Genomic DNA, 20,894 nt, shown 5'->3' with positions numbered 1-20,894 from the left:
GTTCATCCACACTTCTGTTTTTTCTGTACCTAGAAAGCACAGGTCCGAGCGGGTTTTCCATTTTCCTCGCCATTTTCCCCGGGAAAACCCACTCTTTAGTGCTGAATCGGAGCAAACGTCAATCCATGGAAAACCCAATGGACATTTGCTCCGATTCAGCGGTAAAGATTGAGTTTTCCCAGGGGAAAGTGGCAGGTCAAATGAAAGTCTGGATAAGCTCTTAATATGGAGGGTGAACTTTCTTACCACTTGGCAGGGTGTTGCAGATGATTGAGATGAGAAAGAGCTCTTGCCATGTTAGCTTGATGGTCTACATGGGTACAGAGTAGATGAAATGGCTGCCTTTAGAGCAACCTTCCCCAAGATTGACTCGTCCTTTGTTGTTGGACTACAGCCTCCATTGTCTCCCCAGCCAGCCATCATAGCCAGTGGTCAAGGATGATGGGGACTGTAGCCCAGCAATACCTGGAGACATAAGTTTGGAGATGGATGCTTGAGACTGTGTGAAGTGAAAGTCAAGCTGAAAACCTTTCTAAGCAGGAGAACTATAACTGGAAATTACTAAGGAGCCCTTGAATCTTCAAGGAGGCCTGTTCCTGTTCTCTTTGCATTCCTCTCCCCAACAAAAAGTAACTAAATTTGGTGTTGATAATGGTCTTGCCTAGATTCCTTTCTCTTTCTTTCACCTTCTTCTCCTCCATCCCTGATTGGTATCCTGTGCCTCTTTCCAACAAGGAAGTGCCTGCAAGTGATGTCACTTCAACTTTACTGGTTTCTGTGTTGCTCCAAGACTGCTGTCACCTCCCAGCCAATTGCTGATAATGACAGTGATAGGCAGCTTGCCCTGCCACACAAGTCACAGCCCTGTCTGTCCTGAAGGCTGCCTCTTCTTGCTTGTTCTGCCACGGCCCTTCAGATCAGCTGGAGATGCCCTCCTGGAGGAATCTTCTGTGTGCCAAAGTCAGAACATCAAGGGCAGGCAAGGAGGCAATCTCAGCTTATGGAACGCCATTCTCCTTGGAGGCTAGTTTGAGCTCCAGAATGTCAGAGGCAATGCAAGACCTTTTAATACAGACTTGATTTTTTAGCAGCCTGCGATATGGTGAAGGCTGATTTTTGTTGCCTCTTTTTATTAGTTTTGGGAAGTTGTATACTGATTTTATTGTGATATTTTATGGTGGTGTCTGCATAGAGTGCTTCCCACCCCCACCTCCTTGTACACTGCTAAGTCATTGAACTGGTGGTATATAAAAAACAACAACGATCTCTCTGTAGTTGGTGTGTATGTGTAGCAGAATGAGGCAGAGAGAAATAAAGAGAAAAAAAGATGAATCAAATTCTTTCTCAGTGCAATATAAAGACTACATACAGTGGAATAATGATGCAGATTTTCAGTTTTTGAATTGTGGGAGGATGAGTACTTAGTAACATATTTAGGTCTACCAAGTCGGTCACTGGTGTTTATAGACTGCAAAACCTTACTTACACACAGCCAAATTACTGTCACTTTCTCAATAAAGGAACTGATAGGATCAAGCCTTGAAGTACCTCCTGAACTGGCACTGTCCCTTACAATCAGTGGCAGCTTAAGATTCCTCCCAACTATGCCTTCCTCCTGAACGGGAGCAAGTGCCAGGTGTAATCCCAGGCCACTGCTGTTGCTGTGCACAAGCTATGCTCCCTGCATGCGCTGACAGCGATTGCTGCTGCTACTTTCCCATGAACAGGCCAGTGGGTGGACTTCCTTACCCTCACTCTTCCAGAGGTGATAGTCTCAAAACTTAGATTAAGGTCTCAGCCACACTTAGTGCTCTTTCTAGTCGCAAGTCTGCACTTAAAAGCTCAGTGTCCGAGTGTGTTTTTGGCTTTGCCCCAGAGCTTTCCCCGCGAAAACCCTCTCCTTGGCGCTCAGTTGGAACAAATGTTTTCTGCAGTTTGCCATTTGGTCTGATTGAGATTTAAAGAACAGGTTTGTGGACCATGACTGGAAAAAATGTGTAGAAAGGGTCAGTGTGCATAAGCCCCAAGGAGAAAGGAGTCTGTTCCTTTTCCAGTTGGGCATCAGCTGCTTTGCCCACTCAATCACCTTCTCTTTCCCCGTCTTCTTGTAGCTACCATTTTGGAAAAGGAACTAGAGCTTAGAGGCAGCTGTTTTGAGGAAAGAGGGAGCGGTCCTTTTCTTGAGGCTTGCATTCACCAAAATGCCTCTGCAGAAAAGGGGCTAATTCATGGGCCAGGCTAGACTGGTGGCTGGTGGGAAATGACCTGTTTTCAGTTTTGACAGCATTATCATCATCCCGTGCTTCTCCAGCCAAGGGAGCAATATGAACGGACAATAGGTCTCTCCATTATGTTCATTTCCACTGCAGGAATGCATCAAGATGGGGGCGGCTCACACAGAAGACCTTTGTCCTGATTGGCATCACTTGTCCTTTCTTCTGGCCTTCTTAAGACTTCAGAAGTTTTCTCAGTCTAAAGTGGCCGACTTTGTTCAGGGAACAAAGAGTTAAAGGGAGCGGCAGATATCCTCTCTTTGTCCCGTCCCCCTCCCAATCCGTCCATTAAAAATCGAGAAAGAAAAGGGAGAGGAGGAAATGCAGTTCAGCACTGCCATCATGGGGACCATTTTGAGGCTGAATCTTTGGAGTCTGAAGCGGATAAAAGATGTGTTTAGTGGGTGAATTTCCAAGCCACAAGGGACGGCAGTCGGACAGAATGTGACAGAGATCAAAAGCTTGTGCTGCTGCATGAGTGACTGGAAAGAGTCAAAAAAATGCCTTTAATTATTTTCCTTGGTTCTTCTGTGGTTTTTCTGCTGTGATAAAACTAGAAAGTTTAAGGCAGGAAAAAACCTCTACTGTAGATCTTCCCCATATAGGCTTCTCCCTTTCTGGGGCTCCTTTCTTTTCTAAAAAGCAATCTATGGTATCTTTTTCCTGCAGTCCTTGCCTTCTGGCCTCTTTTAATCACCCTCCTGCCTGCAAGCCAGGGAGGGCAAAAAGGATGCGACTCCCCTGACTGGTCATTTACATTAGATTTATTTGTATCAGTGCAGCTCCATAGGCAATGAGGCTTAATTGGAATGTCTGCGAGAGCTTTGACTTCATTTAGTTGGCGAAGATCACAAATTTCAATATTATTCACAGGTTCAGTTAGGTTAACCTGCACAAACAATTTAATTGGTTTCTGTTTCATGTGGTGGTGGCTTGCAGCACTTTCCAGTACATTTGTGCTTGCTGATAATGCGCGTTGTGCTGTTCCCATAACAGAAGCTACATCTCATGTTCCTTTCAGCTGAGCTGGGCTGTGGCAAATGGGTTTCTTTCCTCCCGGACATCAGGAATTTCCCAAGATTTGAACAAGAACTCTGGCAAGCTTAGGTGGAATTAGGCTAGCAAATAACCCTAATTTCGCATACACATCAATAGGGCCTTTGAAATATACTCGGAGTCCTGTAGTGATTTCATGCTCTTTATTGCAGCTTGTAAAACAGTGATTGAATTGCCCCGCAAACCTCAGGCTTTTATATACATTATTTACACAATGAGTCCCGTCTGATTGGCTGATTCTGCTTCCCTCCTGGAGCCTGATTGGTCTTTTCCTGCAGGCCAATCGGTTGTTGCATTCTACAATCCTACCAGCCTAACAGGCTGATTAACTTCCTCCTGGAGCCTTATTGGTCTTTTCCTGCAGGCCAATCAGTTGTTGCATTCTACAATCCTACCAGCCTAATTAACTTCCTCCTGGAGCCTGATTGGTCTTTTCTTGCAAGCCAAACAGTTGTTGCATTCTAGGATCCTACTTGCCTATTGTTCTAGGATCCAAGCTTAGTACGTAACAGCCTTAATTAGTGGTGAATGACCAGAAACGAGGTTGATGAAAATGTTGATCCAGTGAGCAATTCCACTTTGGGGGTTCTGAGGGAAAGGGGGGGTCACTTTCTGGGTTGCATGGAGAAGCTGTTTTCAATGGAGCCCAGAGACGGAAGCCTGCAGCTGTATTGAGGCAGCACTAGGTGTTGAAATTTTGCACCCCTAACAATTTTGAGCCTGGGGCAACCTGTGCCCCCCCCAACTCTACACCACTGGTTAGGTCACCTGTGGGGGCCAGCTACTGCCAACAAAGAACACCTTGCTTGCAGGAGCTGCACTGACTGCCAATCTGATACAAGGCCAAGTTCAAGATGTTGGTACTAACAAACAAGGCCCTATGGAGCTCAGGGCCAGGTCACTTGAGAGACCTTCTTATCCCTTATAAACCCAGTAGATTCCTGTGGTTTGTGGGAAAGTTTCTTCTGCAAGTTCCAAAGACTTAGAAGCCTGCTCCACAGTAATTCAGAGCAGGGCTTTTAGCGTGGCTGACTCTGCTCTGTGGCATGCCTGTGAAGATAAAACAGGAACCCACTACCAGCACTTTCTGGAAACAATAGAATACATTTTTTTTTTTGTTCTGACAGACTTTCTCAGCTGGATAAACGAGTCTTTGCCACGAGTGCCTGCTTAGTTAGGGTTTTCGTTTTGTTTTAAATGGATTTGCTGTTTTTGTTTTTAACCGTTTTTAATAACCCTTTGTCTAAATCGCACCGAAACAGATGTTTAGAAGGTGACTACTTTATCAGCGATGACAAAATAGTCACACAAAATTTTGTCTGTTATGTTTGCGACTCAGCCTTTAGGCAGGGCCTATGACAGGGAGAGTTCTCACATGCATATGCCAGCTTCTGTGTTTTAAAATAATTTGATGACCATCAGCTGAACCTTTCCTCCTGGCACGGTGATGAAATTGTGGGAGCTTTGAATGCTTGTTTTCTGTGGGTCACGTAAAGGAACAGGAAAATGGAAGAAGAAAAAAAGCTCTATAGCCATTAACAAAATGGTGGGTTGTAAGAACTTCATGGTTGTTAGCCCCATAACTTGCCAACACTATTAGGTGAGTTGACAAGGTGTGCCAAGGACAATTCAGCACAAAAGTCCAGCATTTATGTAGTCTCAATTCATATGGTGGTATGAAATTATAAGAGACTTCTCTGTAAATTCTCCTTGTACTTCCCCTTAGAATACTGCCTTCTGCAGGAGCCTAGCAACGTATTGGCAAATGAAGATTACTCTGGCTCTATTTTATTTTCAGAAGATTGTCAGATCCCTAACCCTTGCATGAAACTGCGATACCTTTGGAGTAAAGTGTGCACTTCAAGCGTTTTACTGCCTTGAAGTTGACACTCTTTAGTTTGTTCAGCTCCCAAAAAGCCCCAGAGGACAAGAGAAGCAATAAAATATAAATGCATACCTCACAGCAGATTGCCCTGCGTGGGGGCCTGAAAAGCTTAAACCCTTTTAACATTGTGCTTTCTGCATGTGTGTGTGCTGTTTGTTTGTTGAAGTGGCTCTCCACTCCACCCCCCCTCCATTTTTGAATTGGTCCCACATGAAAAGAGGAATTTAATCATACAGGTCCTGGAATGTTATTGTTTTATAACAAATTGATACCAGGAACTAAAGCTGAGGAGGGTGTTTGGATTTTTTTTTCTCCCTTCTCTTTCTCTTTCTCTTTTCTTTTTTGTATGTGAAAAAAATAAATGTGATTCAAAGTACACTTGAAAGCTGTTGGGAAATATGAATGTGCTTTTGAAGTAAAAAAGAATTCCATTTGTTAAACAGAAAATGAAGCTGTGCACTTCAGCTTTCAGTTTTACACCGCAAATAAAATGGCAGACTTTTGCTTTCTTGTTTCCCCTCTTCCTCAGACTCCCCCCAACCCCGTTCCGCCCTCTATCTTAAAAGCCCAGCATGGTGTTTAAAATGCTAAGAAGCCAGCTGGGAATAAAGGAAGCTAAAGCAGCTTAGAGAAATCCTAGATGGACTTTAAGCTCTTGTTGATATGGTTACTAAATGGCTCAGGTAGGAGCAGGGACGGCAGAGCGGTCAGAACTGTGTCACTGTGGACAATATGGCACAGAATGCCAGGTGTGGAAAGGAGCAAGGCTGGGTCTGCCTGGGAAATGTGAATTCAGCTCCCTGGTTCATGGGTGTGCACTCTGCACAGCCTCGAAATAATCTCCATTCCCTTCATACATAAGGAATCCAAAGGGAATATAGCATGAGGAACAGGTCACACAGTCGCTGGCATGTTCTTTGGTCTTGGAGGGATTGGGGACAGGGTTTCAGTTTGCTTGCGGTAAACTGTTATTGACTAATCTGAGGCTGTGCTACAGGTTGGGCCCACCTCTGAAGGGTTGGCGTGCAACTTCTTGACTTAATCTGAATCCGTGATTAGGTGGCCTTATGTTCTCCCCCCTCCTCCCATGAAATGAATGAGTAACTGGACTCATTCAGCCTTCCTTTTTCTGCTGTACCTTCCAAGCACAGGCCTGCGCTTTAAACCTCTTTGTCCTAGAGAGGTTGTGGTGTTGGTGTTTGTTTTGTCCCCACCCCCATAGGAAAACCCGCAACTTACTGGTCAAGCAGAGCAAATAGCAATTCACAGAAAACCTGATTGCCATTTACTCCGGTTCAGCAGCAAAACTCTGGTTTTCCTGGAGAAAGCGCTGGGCCAAAAAAAACACCACTTGGACATTAGGCTTTAAAGCCTAGACTTGTACCTAGAAATATGGCACAAAAAGGCTGAGTGAGCCCTATGTTATTGGTGGCATTTTTGAAACAAGCAAACAAAAAAGTGTTAATATACTCCTTGTTATCTGCATTGGCCCTGACAATATTAACCTAGTTTGCTTATCAGGTTGTTGCAATGCATGTAAATACCAGTAAGTTCCTAAAAATATGTACAAATGTGACATTTTGTTATCTGCATGTGCAGAATCTTCAGTTTTCAGCATGGAACCTTGCAAAGAAATTGGATATTTTGGCTTAGCAAAAAATCTTAGGAATATACAGTATTTGAAAACATGCATTCAAATGAATCTGTTTGGGGGCAGCAGAGCAGTGAGAGGGGACGCTTCCGGGTGTAGATAGCAACGTGTCGGGTTGCCTGTGGTGAACAGAATCAGCCCTAGGTGATCAGGCAAGGGAAATGAATTGTGTGGAAGAGGATGAAAGTGGGTTACAAAGACAACAGGTGGAATTTTCAAAATATTGTGCACTGGTAGCTTTCAAGGACTTCTTAATCGAGATTGGGGAAATCCACTCCTTGCCAAAATTTGGGGTGGCACATTCGTGTTCCTCCCACTGCTGACATGTTTCACTTTGCTGCCATTGCTCTTTGGAACTGTGCCCCCTGCACTCTTGCAAAACATTGTGAAGCGTAACAGCTTGTGTAATAGGGGAAGGGTTGTAGCTCAATGTTGGAGCACTGGCTTTGCATGCAAGAAGGTACCTGGTTCAATCTCCAGGTAGAGCTGGGAGAGGTCCCTGCCTGAAACCATGGAGAGCGGCTGTCAGTCAGTGCAGACAGTCCTGAGCTAGTTGTGGCTCTGAATAAGGCTGCTTCATTCTCTGTTACTAATAGTTCCATTTCTTGGCTGTCCATCTTGTATTCAGAGCTTCTTTATCCACAGCTGCTTACATTCACGGGAATGGTTGGCTTGAAATTCCTTCTGAAAACCATCAGGGAGAGTCAGCTGCTTGCTAACTACTGTATTTAACGCAATATGGTTTGTGCAGCCGAGCCAACTAGACAAAATAATAAAAGGCACCCAGCCCATTACTGCATCGCCCAGACCACAAACCAAGGAGTCGCCAGCTCACTTTCGCATTCCCAGGCCCTAAAATGTGTGCTAAAAATAGAGGATGGCTTTTCTGGTTAGGCTGCTCCTCCGTTCTCAGCTATTTTGGTGGAGAGAAGAATACAACGTGCTTGCCAGGGGGAGAGAGGAAAGCATTTCTGTGAAGCATTTATTGAGAGGAAATGTAGGTTTGGGGCAATGCCTGGTAGATTATGGGCACAAAGCTAATAATGGCAGAGGTGAATAACAGGAAGTGAGAAGGGGGATAAGAGAGGAAAGACTGCTTCCAGACAACAAGAAGACAGATAGGAAGTTGCTTTATACAGAGTCAGACCATTGCGCCATCTCATACCACTCAACTGTCCCGGGAAAACCAGGACATCCTGTATTTTCGTGCGAGAGCACGGTGGCCGTTTTTAGGTGCCATGAATCTCGCACCACAATCTCACCCCGAAAAAAGCACTTTTTGGAGGGCTTCAATCTCACACAGGTCACATGACTCACACAGGAGTGTGACCCTGGAATATGACGTCCCAGTTTTCCCCAGTATTATCTACACCAGAAGTATCTAACGTTGTGCCAGCTGGACTACAATTCCCATCAGCCTCAGCCCACCAATGGATGATGGGAATTGGAGTCCAGCAACTACTGGAGGGCCACCACTTTGGCTATTCCTGGTCTACATTGACTTGCAGCCATTTTCCAGGATTTCGGACAGGTCGTCTTTTCTCAGCCTTACCTGGAGATTTCGGGTTGAACCTGATGCCTTCTGCATACAACACTCGTGGTCTACCCCTGAGCTTCAACCCTCCCTTCCAATGGTTTCTCAGATACTTTAAAACCCTCCATACATTTGAATAAATGTCCCTTCCTCTTGGGCAAAAGTAACCATCCTACTTCCCACAACCACCTCCCCAGCTGTCTTCCTGCCCTGATTCCTGGACTGACTTTTCATTTCCCTCCACCAGTCTTTTTCCCTATCTGTATCTCTTCCCTGCTGCGTAGGTAAAGGGATGCGTTTTCCCTTCCTCCTACAGCTGGAGATTTGCCACCGCGGCCAGATAGTGGTTTTGGCATTCTACCTTTTATTCAATTCTAGTAAATACGGCTTTTAAAAGTCTGCATGCACACGAATGAATTAATGTATCTGAACTTTGCATCTGAACAGCATCTGGCAGCGCTTTTCATGGCAGGTTGGGGACAAAGTCATCGGTTGTCCTTGCTCCCTCTGCTGGCAGGAAGTGAAACTTGTGACAATCCGAATGGTGCTCTTTCTGTAGGTATTGTGTTCATAGAAACCCTAGTTTCGAACTCTTGGGAGTCTGAAATCAGGGGCAAAAGCTAGTAAGAAATACAGTAGATGTATGTAGGAACAGAGGGGGCAGCTGGACTCAAATGAGGGAGGTATTCAGCATTGTTCAGTTACCCCAACCCATCTCACTACCCAGTTGGTGTTTGCTTTGTTGGGGTTTTTTTTGCAAGCATCTCCAGTTGCTCATCCCCAGTGTGGGCAAGGACCTCTGGACCAACTGGCTATGGACTTTGAGGCTAACGTTGTTTGATTTTGGAGTGATATTTTCTTAAAAAACAAAACAAAAAAAATCTATTTTTATTAAAGCTTGAAAAAGAAAGAAAGAAAGAAAGAAAGAAAGAAAGAAAGAGAGAGAAACAATTTACAGGAGTTAACATCAAATATCAAGCATTTTTTTTAAAAAGCAAGAAAACCAAAAGAGAGAAAATTAAAAAAAATGGAAAGTCTTCCATTTCTCCATCTATCAGCTGTAAAAACTTATGCAAAACTCTTACTCCATAACATCAAATTATTCTGCTTTACATAAGCTATCCATCTATGGCCTGTGAACGTGTGGGGAGGTGGACTGTTATGATGATGATCATTCTGTATTCACTACCCTGGAAATCTTCTAGTATTTCTATGACACAAGAGGGTCAGTGCCAGCAGCCACACTTAGGATTCATTCACACATCTGTTTGTCCCCCGAGGCATGGGCCTGGTAGGATTTCCTTTTGTCCTGCCACTTCCCCCGGGACAACCCGCAGTTTACTGCTGAATTGAAACCAATGTCCATCGGGATTCAGCACTAAACCACAGGTTCTCCCAGGGGGGAGTGGTGTGACAAAAGGGAAAACCAAAACAAAAACTCTTGGACCCATGCCTAAAATCATGGGACAAGCAGAAGACATTGCAAGACACGTGGGTGGCGCTGTGGTCTAAACCACTGAGCCTCTTGGGCTTGCCGATAGGAAGGTCGGCGGTTCGAATCCCCGCAGCTGAGTGAGCTCCCATTGCTCTGTCCCAGCTCCTGCCAACCAAGCAGTTTGAAAGCAGACCAATGCAAATAGATAAATAGGTACTGCTGTGGCAGGAAAGTAAACAGTGTTTCCTTGCGCTCTGGGTTCCGCCATGGTGTTCTGTTGCAGCAGAAGCGGTTTAGTCATGCTAGCCACATGACCCAGAAAGCTGTCTGTGGACAAACGCTGGCTCCCTTGGCCTGAAAAGCGAGATGACCGCTGCAACCCCACTGGATTTAACCGTCCAGGGGTCCTGTACCTTTACCTTATTGCGAAACAAAGAGAAGGGTGGGTGAGCCCTTACAGAAAATTCTGTCTAAATACAGTCGGGGGGGGGGGGGATGGTGATGAAAAACTTATAGGGGTTCCGGTTAAGAGAACTGCAATTAATTTATAACCTTTTTGCTTATTGGTTTTTGCTCACCCAGTCAGAGCAATAGAAACCATTTATATAGGATGATCCAGAGACCTGGTATCAGGTTTGATATTTCTGTAAATTTCTGCCGTGAAATAAGAGACAGGGAATGGTACAATAAAGGATGCACCCAGAATTGCCCTGTAGCAGCCTGCCCCCCCCCCCCGATATTTTGTACCATGGAACCCATCATCCCTGGGTGACACAGTACATCCCTGAGATTTGCAGTACAAAACAACTCCCTGGAAAGCACATGTTCCTTAAGGCTTCTCTACTGCTTTCCATTCATTTATGTAGCTCAGAAAGACCCAATGTCACAGAGAAGATACTGGACGAACAAGCCCTTTGTCTGGCTCTTGTGCCCTTTAAATTTGGCAGGATGCTTAGAAAGAACATACAGCTTGACCCTCTCTCCTTCCCCTCTTCTGTGTCCTTTGCAGATGACGTTTCTCCCTATTTCAAGACGGAGCCGGTGCGTACACAGGTTCACCTGGAGGGAAACCGCTTGGTCCTGACCTGCATGGCAGAAGGCAGCTGGCCTCTGGAGTTCAAATGGCTGCACGACAACAGGGAGCTGACCAAATTCTCTCTAGAATACAGGTATGTCGCAGGTGGCCTTTCGCTCTTCGGCGCTCTGTGAAGTGGCAGCGAGCGTTCCTCCCTCCACCTGAAGCCTTGTCCCTGCAGGCTGCTTCCTGTCATTATCCCCATGGTAGCAAAAGCCCCTGGGGCATGTGTCATCTGCAGCTCTCAGCTGGTGCACAGGAACCATTCCGGGTCTTTAATCAATTTATTTTCTTTTATAGCAGCTAAAAATAAATAAATAGTGGCTTTGGGGAGGGGGGTGGAGAGCGTTCACTTGTTTGACGCATGCAAAAGGTCACACACGAAACGCTAGAAGTGTGAGATTTTCTATGAAGTCTGTGAAAGCTAGAAAGGTGAGGGGGGGTGACAGTGCCCAGAGCAAACAGGAACGCCGTGAGGCAGGGCTTGTCCACACTTCTACTAGTGCTGTGCCTATAAAGTAGCCTTTCTCAACCTGTGGGTCCCCAGATGTTGTTGAACTACAACTCCCATCACCCCTAGCTAGCAAGGCCAGAGCTCAGGGATGATAGGAGTTGTAGTCCAACAACATCTGGGGACCCACAGGTTGAGAACCGCTGCAAGGATGGGTCCTAGTGGTTTTCTGCTTGACCCAGGCCTTTGCCCTCATCCTTTCCAAGGGAAAACCCGCTCTTTGCCAACAGATAGGAACAAATGGCTATCCAGGGGAAAGCTGAACTGTTTGCTTTGGTTGAGTGCTAAAGAATTGTTTTCCCTGGGGGGAAAGTAGCTAAAGTGTGGACTTAAGCAGTCAGTTAACTCTAACCAAAGTGTGATGGATCCCCCAGCTCATGAATCCTTAAAGCCAAAAATGGAAGGAACGTTTTCAGGGAAACTATATTTCGTCCTTATCTAACATCTCCTTAAAAAGACAAAACTGAACAGAATTTGTCCACCAGTTGTCAGTCAAGCACCCCTCTCCCCGCAGGGCTGGCCGTTCCCAAATAATTCGAAACAAACTCCCTCAAAGATGCAAGCAGATGTAGCAGTTGCAACATCATGTTTATTGGGCCAGGTTTGCCCCACTGAAAAAAGTAGATTCCTTCTCTCTAGTGTCTCCTTTCTTATTACTGATTTGCAAACTAGCGCCCCAAATTCTGCCTCTGCCCAAGATGGAAACTTGCTGCTTAGATCAGGAGTAGGCACAGTACACATTTGCGGAATCTAGTTTTGGTTGTACTAGAACTCCCAAGATCCGCCAACAAGAGCAAGTTTTTCTTGATTTTAATGTTCTATCTTTTTTGTGGACGCGGGTGGCGCTGTGGGTTAAACGACAGAGCCTAGGACTTGCCGATCGGAAAGTTGGCTGTTCGAATCCCCGCGATAGGGTGAGCTCCCGTTGCTTGGTCCCTGCTCCTGCCAACCTAGCAGTTCGAAAGCACGTCAGAGTGCAAGTAGATAAATAGGTACGGCTCTGGCTGGAAGGTAAATGGTGTTTCCGTGCGCTGCTCTGGTTCGCCAGAAGCAGCTTAGTCATGCTGGCCACATGACCTGTATGTAGGGAGCTGTATGCCGGCTCCCTCTGCCAATAAAGCGAGATGAGCACCGCAACCCCAGAGTCGGCCACGACTGGACCTAATGGTCAGGGGTCCCTTTACCTTTTAATAATAATAATAATAATAATAATAATAATAATAATAATAATAATAGCAGCAGTGTGATTTTTTAAATGAAATAAATAAATGGGAGAGTTCAAAAGATGGGCTCCCTCTGCCCGAAACATCTGGCCCCTTGGTGAGCCAGTTCCAAACCCCCTTGAACTGGGTTCAGATGTGAAAGGTGTTCCAACACACTACCCAGTTCACCCTGCTATTGCCCTGCCCCCATTCACCAGGGAAACAAAGAACATAAGAAGACCCTTATAAGATGAAACCAGGGGCCTATCAGTTCCAGCCTTCGCAGTGGCCAACAATGCCTCTGTGTAGCCCACAAGCAGGAATGCAGCATCCCTCTCCTGCCCAAGCCTTGCCTTGGGAAAGCGGGAGGGTGCACCTATTGGGAGATGTTTGCAAGGAGGAAACTGGCAAGGAAGGCTGCAATGTTTCTTGCATTTGGGCATTTTGAGAGTTCCTACGGAACGCTCCAAAGGGGAGGGGGTTGGTGCATCGCTGCAAACTACTAAGTGCCGATCAATGTAAAATTCGCTTCCCTAGAGTATGGCCTCGTTGGCCATATAACAAATTTCCTGGCTTTCATATCCCTCAGTTTCAGGAAGACCTATAAAAAAAAAAAAATCCTTGCTGACATGATGTCCTGCAAGCTTCAGATATGAGACTCGCCCTAGCCGAATTAATCCACCCCTAATAGGAAGACATCCTCTCTTGATTTAAAGGCTTCAAGTGATCTGGGAGCTCTTCTCAGCCTCCTCTGGTGAGCAATTCCTGTGTTTTAATTACTGTCACAGCTAGGAAATGCACTTATTTTAAGCTTGTCCAATTACTTCTCCCAGGTACGGGAACATGTTAGCCCTCTGACTGCAAGATTGAACAGCGTGCTACGAAGCTGTGGCTTACCCGTGTTCAAATATTTATATACATTGATCACATCTCCCCTTCAGCCCTTCTCATGGTTAAGCCAGACAGATAAAGTTCTCAGTGAGAGAAAAATGGGGATGGGGTGTTCGTACCAGCCATTTGGAAGTGTTAGCCTTACCACAATGTATATATATTACCCCCCCCCCTTTTCTTGTATACAATTCATGCTTGCATAAAACCAGATAACTTGCTAAGCTGTCAGATGGCAAAGGTGGTTGCTCACGAGTAACCAGGCAGGACTCCGACCTGTCCTTTTCAGGTTTTATTTAGGTGCAAAGCTATTTACAGTGCAGAACCCCAAAATTCATGTCTGCCTCAATCGCTAGCAGAATCTGGGAGTGCTTGTTTCCTGGACCTCCCCCAGCATAAAAGTATCGTTATGCCCAGCCTTTTCCTTCCTTCCCTCTTTGCACTTTAGACTTTTGTGCAGGGTGGGCGACAGAATGGGTGTGCTTCCCTCCTGGCCAGCTTTGCCAGGAGCGGTGTTGAGGCTCCTACTAGCATCCTCTGGTCTTTTCACCTCTTCCCCAGTGGAGGTGGGGTTTTCCTCATCACCGGAAGAAGAACTGCTTCGCAAGATTTTCGAAGGCTCCCTGTAACACAACTGCCCCTCTGTTTCCCGCCCCTGTTTTGATGGCAGCTCCCTGACATAAGCGCTTCACTTTTCTGAGTTCAGAGCCCCATCTATAGTACCTGGTGCACATTTGTTGACTACTGAAGAGCCCAGTAGAACAGACCTTTGCTTCTCATTGACTTCTGAGACTATAACAGGGCAAATCTGTACTCGGAAGTAAGTTCCATTGTGTCCAATGGGATTTTTCTCTCATCTAAGTGTGCATAGGGTTACAGACTAATTCGGGTTGCGGGTCCATGTTATATGCAGCTGCAGCGCTGCAGCTGCTGGGGCAGAGATGAGGAGGGGCAGTGGAGAGATTGGGGGAGCTTCGTGTTGGTAGTGGCAGCATCCTGCAGGGATGCAGGAAGTTGATGCCACCAACCCAAAGCTCCCCTTCCTGATGCTTCCATTTTGAGTTACTCAACCTGAGCGCACATTTAACTGTTCATAGACTGAGTTGCACCTGATTATCTAGTGGCAGAAAAGCTCATGGGAAGAGGAGGAGGAGACAGCAAAAGTAAATTGTGATAGTCATTTCCGGCAGTGGTTGGTTCCTGGGCTTTAGACTTTAGCCGTCTTACGGTAACCTTGCGTAATATAAATAGAATACACTGATGAGCATTGAGTGACAGGGCACTAATTCTAGATCACATCTTTTTATATATATAAAAAGTTAAAAGAAAAAAAATATTACAAACTGAACCTTAAGGCATAGTTCTGATGTAAAAATAATAATAGTAAAGTTTACACAAGGACTGAAGTGGAGAGAGACTGCAAGTTGCTAGTATAAAAGTCTTTCATGGTTTTTTCCCTAGCCACACCACATTTTTGCAATAGTGTGATGTCTCAGAAAGTGTGATGTCCCAACCCAAATTACCTTACACCGTTTCCCTACATTTAAACCCTTTCCTTCTTTCCAATTTCTAGCTGTCAATATTCCTGCTGCCATCACTTCTTAACATTGCCCCTTTGAATATCTATACTTCTGAGATTCTTACTTTATTTGCATTTTCAAACAGGAGACCTAAAACTGATAATAATAGCTGAGCTTTGTGTCCGAGCTAGCCTGTCTCTCAAGCAGATAGCCCCTTGTGCATTGGCAAAATATACATCAGATATACCAGGTGCCGAAGAACAATTGTCAATCTGGCTTTCGCTGCTTATTAATTTGTGTAATACTTGTCCTTCTCTGTTAATTTGTTGCCATTTTGTCTGAGCACACGGAAGATGAAAAGCACCTCTAGTTGCTTTTGACGCTTTTGTAGAGTTGTTCCTTCTTCAAATAGCTTGTTAATTACCCTCCATTCTGATTGCTATCGTTTATCTGCCGTTTGCTGGTAACTCTGTGCCTCCTGGTTTTCAGCAGTCTCTCTCTCCATCCTGCCTTAGAAAACTGACAAAAATAATAATAATAATGAAAAGCTTCCTTCCATCTCTTTTGCTCACACTTGGGCCCTGCCGGTAATTTGAAAAGAAAGCGGGTGTCATGGAGTCACAGCCATTTGAGGCTTGTCTTTAAATCAAGCTTATGCTTCTCTGCATCTCCTCTGTGTATGAATGTGTGTGTCATCCTCCCCATTTTAATCAATAATTCAGCCCGAGACAAGCTATTTCCCCATTTAAAGGCATCAAACTTGAAGGCATCTTGCTGCCATGGCAACACCTCCTCACTCTAGGACCCCAGGAAGAAAGGCAGTGTCGCCAAGTGTGCAGTCCCTTCACTGACAGATGCTCAAAAAAGCTGCCTTCGATGCCAGGCCTACATCACACGCTGTGGACAGCAGCTTCAAGTCTTACCTCAGAGGAACAGAGGAAAAACTTCCTTTTTCAATGCAGCATCACACAGCTATGTCTTAACTGAGCTGAGGATCTGAGTGTTTCTGTCATGCGGAACCCCTTTGAATTAGGTTGTGGGTAGGAAAGCCAGTATTTGTTGCCAAGGTGAGCAGCTCTTAGAACCAGGGACTGTGTGCATACCAGCCCTGGTCAGCCACAGCCAGCATGGTGAAATGGGATGATGGGACTTGTAGTCAGTCATCACATTGGCACCACATTGACTATCCCGGCCTCACAATCTCAATAGTGTCCTGGTTGTTCCCCGCCTCACAAATAATTTGCATGGCTAACATATCATGATCTGCTGTTAACCATACAGCAGTACCTCGGGTTAAGTACGTAATTCATTCCGCAGGTCCGTTCTTAACCTGAAACTGTTCTTAACCTGAAGCACCACTTTAGCTAGTGGGGCCTCCCGCTGCCGCCGCACCACCGGAGCACAATTTCTGTTCTCATCCTGAAGCAAAGTTCTTAACCCAAGGTACTATTTCTGGGTTAGCGGAGTCTGTAACCTGAAGCGTATGTAACCCAAGGTACCACTGTATTCCATTTGCATCAGGTCGTACACAGGAGCTGGTCACTCCAGAGTTAACTTCAGTCGCTGTTTCATACTCAGAATTGTAAGCATAAATTAAGCTAATTGAAAGGTTTATCCAGTGGCACAACTGTAGCTGCAAAAGTTGCTCCCTTGTGCTTCTGGGAACCACAGTTGTGGGGATATATTTATTCCAGTTCCTTTCAGTTGTATAAGGAAATGTTCACATTGCTGCCGCAGGTCTGGCGTAGGCACTTCTTCTGGGATCTAGGAAGTGGATTCAAACATTTTCGCAGCCCTGCAGAGCCACACAGCTGAGCAAAGGTTTTGCCTCAGGCCTGCCTGTGTCTCACCCCACTGACAGACATGCCTGAAAGAACAGGGGAAAGCCACTCTTCAGCTCACCTCTTAACAGGTTTTGAGGGTGTCCAAGTTTGCTGCAGGTTGCTCAAGTGCTGACGGGATCAAAGCCCCGAGGGTCCAGAGGGAGAAGGCCATCACCCAGAGGCAGCCAGAGTGGTGCAAGTCAGGAACCCAAAGTGGTGGCTTGGCCAGAGGCAGGTATTATATTTCCAAATCAGGTTCTCAGGGCAGCACCAACTGCAATGGAAACTGACCACCAGGAGGCCAGCTTGCCAGCGCCTTCTCTGCAAGAGACAAGTTTGCTCAAGCTTTGAGGCTTTATCAGTCCAGGTGGATCTTCCTTGGTCCCCTGGGTCATCTGACGAGGTGCCAAGTCAGCTGATGGGGCTTCTGATGCTGCCTAAGTGATGCTTCTGTTCCTTGGTAACAGAGGTCAGCCTAAAATTTGGCTAGCAGCCATACTGCTTCAGTGGGGCAGTAGGTGACGTACTGGAGCCTGGCTACCAGGAGCGCAGGTTGAGACTACTGGTTCATTGCATTAGATTGAATTAGGGAAGGGGTGGAATATTTGAGGCCCTCAATATGCTTTTGGACTCCTTGGACCCAGCTGGCATGACCCATCGTCAGGGATAGTGGGAATCCAGCATGATCTGGGGAGCCACAGCTAGTGTGGTATAGCAGTGAGAGCAGTGTTTCTCAAACATGGGTCCCCAGCTGTTGTTGGACTACACCTCCCCACATCCCTAGCTAGCAAGACCAGCGGTCAAAGATGATGGGAGTTGTAGTTTCAACAGTAGCAAGTTCAAGTAACCCAAGTTCAAGAAACACTGAGTGTGTTGGACTAGGACCTGGGAGACCAGGGCTCAACCTCCCACTCGGCCAGGAAGCTCACTGGGTGACCTTGGGCCAGTCACTGCCTCTTAGCCTAACCTCCTTGAAAGGGTGGCAGTGGTGGTTCAGTGAGGAAGGGGAGAACCACATAGGCCACTTTGAACCCCCTGGAGAAGAATGTGGGATATAATAAATTCAATAAATAAATAAGCCTGGATAGCTCAGTTGGACAGAGCATGGTGCTGATCATGCCAAGGTTGCAAGTTCAATCCCCGTATGGGACAGCTGCATATTCCTGCACTGCAGGGGGTTAGAGATGATCCTCAGGGTCCCTTCCAACTCTACAGTTCTATGATTCTATGAAATACCTCGGTTAGGGCTAAACTACCCATGACGCTCAGGTTGGTTGGCTTCCACCCAAAGCAACTACAGTGAAAGCTGCCATTTCAAAAAGAAATTTGCATGTGGAATAGTAGGTGCTTATTCCTTTGCCGCTAAGCTTTCATGTCCAATTCTACATTATACCAACCCTTGAAAACTATATATGAGCACAGGGAACATTATGCATTACAAGAGCCTAGAGATATGTTCTCCCAGCCCTCACCCCATTCAGCCTTTGATCATTCATCCCAGACAGTGATAATACATCAAAGTTGATTGTTTGCTGGTAGAAGAGAGGAGTATTCCTTTTTACTTTATTTGTTTTTCATTTGTTGTGGCACAATATAATCATGTGCCACTACAAATGAAGTGCAGTGACCTTAATGTTAAATAGCAAATGGCTGTGTAAACCAGTTTTGCTCAGCAGATGTTCTTAGAGTATTTCTAACATGCACGGAGTGCCTGAAAAACAGCAGATGCATAAGACAAAATATTCAATCACTGTTGGGAGCTTCTGTGCTTTTTTCTTTTTTGCCATTGTTAAGATTAAAACCATTTTGTGCAATTTCACTAAGTGGTGTCATCATGGTGTTATAGGAATACACACAACCCACTTGACTTGTTGAATTTGCCATGCTGAAGTTATTTTTGACACTTTCCTTGACTGCAATTATGTATTAGAAAGTGGCAGACCGAATTTGGAAGTGTCCTTGGAAATTGTGGAAACCTGTGGCATTCCAGATGTTGGACTCACATTCCTATCAGCCCTAGCTAGCATGGTCAGTTATCACAGATGATGGGAGTTGTAGTTCAGTAACATCTGGAAGGGCACACTTTCCCTGTTCCTGTAGCAAACGTACGGAGGCACCAATATATTCCTTTCACGTGTACCATCCAACAGGATAGGATGTTGCAAACTTTTGCTATACCAAAATTAAACTCTACGAGAACTGTTTCCTGCTCAAATCTTCATTGATGCCCGGTACCACTAGCAACAGTGACCAGTCTGGTTAATTGCCTTTGAAAACTTGAGCGAACCCTTAGATGTAAACCCAAACTTATTTGAAATGCACATTTAATTGAATCATTTCTCCCATAGCTATTCCTTGTTAAGTAGATTCAAATGCTGAACTCAGATCTGCACATGTGGCAAACCATGCCCAGCCCACCCCCCTTGGCCATCTATGTACAGTAGTACCTTGGGTTACATACGCTTCGGGTTACATATGCTTCAGGTTACAGACTCCGCTAACCCAGAAATAGTACCTTGGGTTAAGAACTTTGCTTCAGGATGAGAACAGAAATTGTACTCTGGCGGCGCGGCAGCAGTGGGAGGCCCCATTAGCTAAAGTGGTACCTCAGGTTAAGAACAGTTTCAGGTTCTTAACAGACCTCCAGAATGAATTAAGTACTTTACCCGAGGTACCACTGTATTTTTAGACTGGATGTTGTAAAATGGAACACCGGTCAGTGGTAGAATAACGAAGAGGGCGGCGGTGTATTAGCAGTCCTTGAAAACCTCACCTGGCTGTTGAGAGTTAAGAGTCCAAGCCTCCATTTCAGACAGCTCTGCCCACTGTGAAAGTTGCCAGGGTTACACCTGTGTTCCTCACAGCAATCCCATAACATACATGCAACTTTTGAGCACCAGTGAGCATGGGCTACGCTGGGAAGGTAAGATACCTCCTTGTCTCACCAGAGTGGACTGTCTCGCCAGAGTGGTGCATGCTCTAGTTATCTCCTGCTTGGGCTACTGCAATGCACTCTACGTGGGGCTACCTTTGAAGGTGACCCAGAAACTACAACTAATCCAGAATGTAGCAGGTAGACTGGTGACTGGGAGCGGCCACCGAGACCACATAACACCAGTCTTGAAAGACCTACATTGGCTCCCGGTACATTTCCGAGCACAATTCAAAGTGTTGGTGCTGACTTCTAAAGCTCTAAACAGCCTTGGTCCAGTATACCTGAAGGAGCGTCTCTTCCCCCACCGTTCAGCCCAGATACTGAGGTTTAGCGCCGAGGGCCTTCTGGCGGTTCCCTCACTGTGAGAAGCCACGTTACAGGGAAGCAGGCAGGGCACCCGCCCTGTGGAATGCCCTCCCACCAGATATCAAAGAGAAGAACAACTACCAGACTTTTAGAAGACATCTGAAGGCAGCCCTCTTTAGGGAAGCTTTTAATGCTTAATAGACTACTGTATTTTAATACTTTGTTGGAAGCCATCCAGAGTGGCTGGGGAAACCCAGCCAGATGGGCCAGGTATAAATAATAAATTAGTAGTAGTAGTAGTAGTAGTAGTAGTAGTATTGTGTCAGGTTCCCCAGATACTTGTATACTAGTATTTAAAGATACAAATATAGGCATGTGTTATCTGCACATGTTGATGCTCTCGCTACAGCAATATGTAGAGCTGCCCTTTACAGCAGCAAAAGTGAGAATAAGTAAAACCTCTGTAGGGGAGACTGTCTAGAAATGGACCGATCATCTCCACGAAGCTGATGAAGCCACAAGGACTCTGTGCAAACCACTCTCAAACCACCCATTTCTTCTCCTCCCGCTCAAAGTGCCACATGCTGCCGTCTCCTTCATTCAGCCCTGCCGATGAGAGAGAGAGAGATCCTCTCTTTGGAGATTTAATGCAGTGAGACGAGGTTTCGGACATCTTGTCTGGCAATTGAAGGCTGCCGGTGAGGAAGCTAGGGCAGCAGAATTAGTTATGATGGGCATAAATTGAATTTTAATAGAGATGTAGATGGCACTCAGCCAGCTTACTCAGGCGGTAATTAAAA

At 45.7% G+C, this 20,894-nt stretch overlaps 1 protein-coding gene across 10 annotated transcripts in view; it reads left to right on the top strand.

Annotated features, from left to right (window-relative positions):
* The window catches only part of SDK2 (sidekick cell adhesion molecule 2), a 338,404-nt gene that overhangs the window by 177,068 nt on the left and 140,442 nt on the right, over positions 1–20,894 (top strand). For all 10 annotated transcript variants that reach the window (XM_081849481.1, XM_081849483.1, XM_081849479.1 and 7 more), the window contains exon 2: positions 10,844–11,003. In XM_081849481.1, the coding sequence (XP_081705607.1) occupies positions 10,844–11,003 (160 nt within the window). The remainder of the gene's footprint in view (positions 1–10,843; positions 11,004–20,894) is intronic.

Source organism: Podarcis erhardii, assembly GCF_964252035.2.
Source record: "Podarcis erhardii genome assembly, chromosome: 2".
NCBI classification, from domain to species: domain Eukaryota; kingdom Metazoa; phylum Chordata; class Lepidosauria; order Squamata; family Lacertidae; genus Podarcis; species Podarcis erhardii.
The sequence above is the reverse complement of the archived record's forward strand: the minus strand, read 5'-3'. Positions and strand labels throughout refer to the sequence as shown.